The 5,896-nt window shown below is 47.8% G+C and overlaps 1 protein-coding gene across 1 annotated transcript; it reads left to right on the forward strand.

The window, feature by feature from the left end:
- The first annotated feature begins 505 nt into the window (after nt 1-505).
- Nucleotides 506-3,430, forward strand: LOC149366186 (uncharacterized). The gene is made up of 2 exons (XM_089569754.1): nt 506-1,017; nt 2,698-3,430. The coding sequence occupies exons 1-2, from the start codon at nt 506-508 to the stop codon at nt 3,428-3,430; spliced, it is 1,245 nt and encodes a 414-aa protein (XP_089425880.1).
- The last annotated feature ends 2,466 nt before the right edge of the window (nt 3,431-5,896 follow it).

Below are 5,896 nucleotides of genomic sequence, written 5' to 3' on the forward strand. Positions count from 1 at the left end.
CCAAACCAAACCAATCTTCACAAGCAGCAGCATGTACGAGTGATAGTTGTCCACACTTTTCTCTTTGTCATTCCTTGGTTCGAGTTCTGCATCGATGCATCAACAGGAGGCATAGCGTTATCTGAAATGGCGTTATCTCAATTGATTATTTTCTCTGCGTCCAGTGTCCTAGTAAGCAATAAAAGCTGGATGTCTTTTAGTGTATCACCACATTTCCGCTGAAATCTAAGCCTTCGCCGATATAATGGGAGCGTGCAGCGAAAGAAGGAAAGACGAAGATAGTAGTGTGAGCGAAGGCAACAACAGCAACAATACGATTCGATCAGACTAGCTAAAGGCCCTGGCCCTGAAAGCCAGCTAAAATTGATAACCCCAACAAAATTTGCCTCGGTGACTCCGTACCCTGGCCTCCTCGTCACCCACGAGTAAGGCAAGCATCTTCAGAGGACGAGAAAACCGGTATCAAGCGGCGTTTCTTCGTAGAACAAAAGGCTGACGGTTCACAATGGCGGACAAGGACAAAAAGGACGACGCCAAGGAAGCCCCCAAGGATGAGGCCAAAGACAAGAAGGAGGACGAGAAGAAGGAAGGCGAGAAGAAGCCCGAGGATTCCAAGGTAGACAAGGACTTTGTCATCTTCCACTTTCCGGGCGTCGAACAACCGGACGGGACGTCGGCGGGATGCGAGACGCTCAAGATCCCGCGCCAGGCGGCCATCGGGATGGTTCAGAAGGTACGTCCCGCCGTAGCGCGGCTTGTCGAGCGCTGTCCCTGTAACGACCCAGAGCCCGAAGCTCCAGAGCCGGTGATCCCCTGCGTAGACTGCATGGCCGAGCTCAAGGAAGAGGCGAGGCGGTTGTCGACGCGGGCCGTGGTCAAAACACCCGTGTCTAACATGTCCATCCAACAGCCGTGCCCGTTCAAGGCGCAGTCGCTGACCCTGACGCAAAGCTGCCGTGTTCCACCGCAGGCCCCGCCGCTCCCGGAGACCATCACGCAACAGATGTCCTTCATCAAGTAAGGGCTGTCGCTGTCTTCGGTCCTTTTCTTCCTGCCGTTGTAAAGCTTAGATGTCCCTCCGGCTAACGGGTTCCCTTGTGGTTCCATCAACGGTGTTTGTGCAGATGACTTGCGCTGACGTCACTGTGGCCGCAATAGTTACGAGTCAGGAGCCTAGATAAGGCGTATCTCTAAGCCTTATTGCCGTATACAGCAGGCAGCAGCAGGGAAGGCATTCGTGGTGCATTATCATGGCCACCATGACCTCGCGTACATGCAAACTCTCAGTTCGAAATCTATATATAGTAGTCGAAGTTTGCTCTTAGCGTTGAGGTCTGCGAAGAGTGCAACTGTAAGCAGTCTCACAGCTCTTTGACAGTTTCTTGGCAGCTACGGGTGTGCCTCAACGACTTAACAAGTTCTATAGTCACGTGGTCGGAAGCCAACCACGAAATTCTTGAGGCCGTCATCCCAATTTCTTAACTGCCGCTGATCAGCCAGCAAGATGTGAGACGGAGTAAATCTTTCAAGAAATGCTTCGGCGCGGCAGACAAGGACAAACGTAGAATAACACCACAGAGTTGGCGCTCGGTGGTGTTATTCTACGTTTGTCCTTGTCTGCCGCGCCGAAGCATTTCTTGAAATATGTATGACCAACTGGCCTACAAACCAACCCTTCTCAGCGGAGTAAATCTCCTTTGAATGGCTTAAAAAAACGCGATGCCCTGCGGCTCTTGAGATGGAGTTTATTTTTTAAAAAGGCAGGTAGAAAAGATTCTTCACGGAAACAGAACCTTGGGGCCAACAGTTCAACCTTGTAAGTGGAACGCTGTCCGGTTGGTGTAAAGCACTGGGCAAACCTGTTGCATAAGATCCATCATTGCAGCTCTACACAGTGGTGATAATTAAACGTTGCTTTTAAGTAGTGCAGGTTATCCTATGCCCGCCCTCATCAATGTCCCTGAAAACAGGAAAAAAAGGTTTTCAGACAACGTGGTGCTCCCTGCATGCTTCTGAACGAATTTCGCTGAAGCATAATGCGAGAGGCGAGAAGAAGATAGCAACGTGTTTCTTCTACTCCTAGTCCTGTTGCCATCACCAAAGTTTTCGTGGTCTTTATAGGAAGATAAATCGCCACACTTGCCTAACCCAACGTCCTTTCTCTAAGAAATCGCTTTAACGTATGTAGATTAAAAACATAGCCGTGATACGATTGATGATCGCAGTCTTCATGTGCCCGAAAGATGTTTAAGCGACGGACAGGCTAGGTTTGGTAAGGTGCTTCAGTAGACTCAACAAAAGGACGACCGTAAGTTCAAGAATGTTTTTTTTTTATTTAAACAGCTCTCCAACTTTCATCTATGTTCATTTTTTACCGTGCTTCAGTTCCGCTCTTCTGTTCCTTTGCACACATAGGAAGAAATACTTTGAGCCTCAAACCGGCCATGTCCATGCTATGCCCGGATTTGTGAACCAAATGATAATTTCTGCGGGAGCTTGATAAATTTACGCGACGACTCAAGAACGCCAAAGAGTATTTCATACTTCACCTTGCTTTTCTTCTCTAATTTTTTTGTTTGTGTTTGTACGCATTCGTTCGCATATCTGGTTTCAAGACGAAGAATATCCCTTTAGGCGGTTTGTACTTTGTAGCCCTCCCTGCTACCAACGTTGACACGGGATCACTCTCCCCCGCAGAATTAGCTGCGGCAGGTGCGGAGCCGAGCAAGTCGCCGACCCGAACCAGACGGCGTCGAGGCCTCCCGCTCCAGGAACCCCTGGAGCACTCCAACCGGGCGCGGCCTCTACTAGCGGAGGTCCCTGCACCGGTCCCGGCATGATGAACGTCGTCAAGTCTATCCCTGGCTCGGACACGCACATCCAGTTCGTCTGCAACTGCCTCGAGAAGTTCCAACCCGGAGGTGCAGCAGGAGGGTACGGTGCCCCACTGCCACCCATACCGCACGCTCCCAACTGCTGCTTCGCCCGGGGCTTCCCTCCACCCGGCACGTCGGACTCGCCTCGTCGAGGCCACAGCGAGCGAGTGAGAGACCGGCTCATATCAGAGGAGCGGCGCATGATGTCGAGGTTCGAGAGCGAGGACGATTACGATGGTGGTGCCGGAAGGCCCGGTGGTCGGAGGCACCAGGAGTTCGAAGAGCGGAGGACATACGCCCCGAACAGAGCTAGCAGCGGAGGCAGTGGCCGCTCGGGTCGGTCCCCGCCGCGAGGGTACGAGTTTCGAGGCAGGTTTGAAGAAGAGACTAGTGAAATAAGCGAGGGCGACGAAGGAGGAAACGGTCCGTACGTACTTCGTCGCACTTCCTCTGGCAGCGTCGAGGTCATCGGCGACGAGAACTACAACGTGCGCGTCTCGTTGGCTGGCGGCAGCGGAAGCGGCAGGCCCAGAGGACGGAGGCACGGCCGATGACCTTTGCGTGGCGAACGTGTATCGATAAGTTTCTTTGAACATGCTCGATCTTAAAATTTGTCAAAAAAAAACACGGAAATTGGTATTGCAGCGATAAGCCCGAAAACTGCATAAAGACCGCCGAAGTCTTAGTAAGTGCGAAGAGTCTAAGAATAAAATTTCCGGTAATCGATCGTTACATTGATCTCTGATTCGTTAAATAACTGATAGAGATCATCACAATAATATCGCCCTGCTTTTGACTAAAACCACGCAGTAAAACTTTAACGCTCCGTCTCCCTTCTTCTACTTCCGCATCAACCCTGATGCTCACAAGTAGTGCATTGTAGTGTCCGCACCCTCATCATCTTTCCCGTATGGCACCGATATATGTACACGCTTCACTTTACCGTCACTACCGCCACTATCCTCAGAGCCAATATGCAGCGTCGGAAAATTAAACATGCCATACAACAGCATGCAGTACCCCGTAAATTCAGGGGGGTCTCGAGGGGTCTCAGATCCTCCCACCAATATCGGCAAGGGATCTGAGACTATCCGCTTTAATATGTAGGGACTCCATGAATCCGAAGCCAGCAACCTTTCCTTATTCTTCTTGTCAATGGCAGTCGTAGAATTTCTTCTCTATCTTTTCTAAAATTTCGGTGCGATTTTTAGTAAGCAAAATTAATTAACGTGTGTTACAAAACTCGAGACGGGGTAAAATACAAAGTTGTCATCGCTGCACAAGCGTTTGAAGACAAAGGGAAACCCGTGCCCTCACGGCACGAGTCAGTCGAGAGCTGGCCGCACAACTCCTAGGCTACAAAACAGCAACGAGCACGCTGGAAAAGCTTGGGTATCGTTTGTTTGGTGTCTGTGGCATAAATTGAGCAAAAAACGAGCTTTAAAAGTGATTTCTCACCTTTGCATTAAATGATGTTTAAAACAGGCCACCATCTGTTTTCTCTCTCTCCTTTATTCTCTCTCCTCCTGTTACCGAATGACTAAGCCCACACTTGCATGGAGCGAGACTTCAAGCATTGCTCAGGACACGGAAGATCTGATTAAGAAACACCAAAGGTTGAAAGCCTCTGACTCCACAGACAGAACAGAACTGGGAAAGGTATCAAAGCTAACTAATGAGGTTAAGATAATTGACATTAGGAAGTTTAACATGCAGGGAAAAGAGCAAGCTCTACAGAATGAAAGCAGCCTGAAACAACCCCGCGGACAAACCAGGTAATTTGCATTGTAACAAGAGCAACTTACTGCTACTGTGGTTTTATAGAAATTGATGTCCTTGAAATTACCAAAATACCAAGCTTTTTGTCTACACTACCCTCGTAAGGCCAATCTTAGAATATGCAAGCACTGTTTGGTTCCCGCATTCTATCACTAACATCGCTCGGCTTGAGAGAGTGCAACGAAAAGCTTTAAGGTTCATTCATAACAAATACAAACACTCTGACTCCCCTACCGATCTTGCCTCATCATCTGGACTTCCATCACTATTATCTAGGGCAAAAGAACCCCGCTTGAAGTTTTTATATCAATTATTACACAACACCTACAGTATAGATGTGTCTAAATATGCATCCTTCTCACAGTCACGGCAATCCCGGCACAAGCATGCGCACACGCTGACTGAATACTCATGCCGAACGAACACACTCAAGCATTTTTTCTTTCCTTTAGCCATCAGCGAATGGAATCAGCTCGATCCATCGATTACCATGTCGGACCAAATATCTTCCTTCACCTCAAGATTAGTAGAATATAACAAGAATCAGTAAAGTACCAATAGTCCTTCATTTTACCAGATGGCTGCCCAACAGCTGCTTATTGACATTTCTTGACATGTTATTTTTAAGGATGATTGCATGCCTATTGCCACCCGTTACCTTCTTTTTCGCTTTCTTCTAGTTTCTATTGTAAAATACTTCTAATACCAGCATGTTTGCTGGAATGAACGACTCCTGCTGTACTTGATTTATTTTTGTTTCAGTTCTGAATCTTCAAGGTATTCTTTGCTAACCTGCCTACTAGTAGTTATGTAAGTAAAACTTATGTAAGAGCTCTTATTTTTGTTTATCTGCTTGTAATTTATCTGTATTGTACTGAACTCTATATTGTACTGAACTCTACATTGTACTGATTGCCCGCCGGCTACGGTGTCTTACTGAGACAGGCAGTATTGTAATAAATAAATTATCCACGCCTTTTTTTTTCAGCAGACTAACATACAGCGCCCCAACCGTCGGCTAACCCAAACTGAATCTAAACAACTGGATATTTTCATCCGTAAAGCCATGGAAACGGTCGCCGGAATACCCGTCTACTCCGCAACTATAAGACTGCTAGATTTAGGCATTCACAATACAATCTAGGAGCTTATTGACGACCTTAAAGGGGTGGAGACACCAAATTTTGAAGCTATAAAAAGCCTGCTATGAGATTCCTATGTATGCAAGGGAACTCACAGCC

The sequence above is a fragment of the Amblyomma mixtum genome, chromosome 1 (genome assembly GCF_055824585.1).
Source record: "Amblyomma mixtum isolate Tamu chromosome 1, ASM5582458v1, whole genome shotgun sequence".
In the NCBI taxonomy this organism is placed as follows: domain Eukaryota; kingdom Metazoa; phylum Arthropoda; class Arachnida; order Ixodida; family Ixodidae; genus Amblyomma; species Amblyomma mixtum.

Bases quoted from the DNA above. Each gene is read 5' to 3' on its own strand.
- LOC149366186 (XM_089569754.1), top strand. From the start codon at position 506: ATGGCGGACAAGGACAAAAAGGACGACGCCAAGGAAGCCCCCAAGGAT. The intron at 1,018-2,697 runs GTAAGGGCTGTC...TCTCCCCCGCAG, and splicing joins CAACAGATGTCCTTCATCAA to AATTAGCTGCGGCAGGTGCG.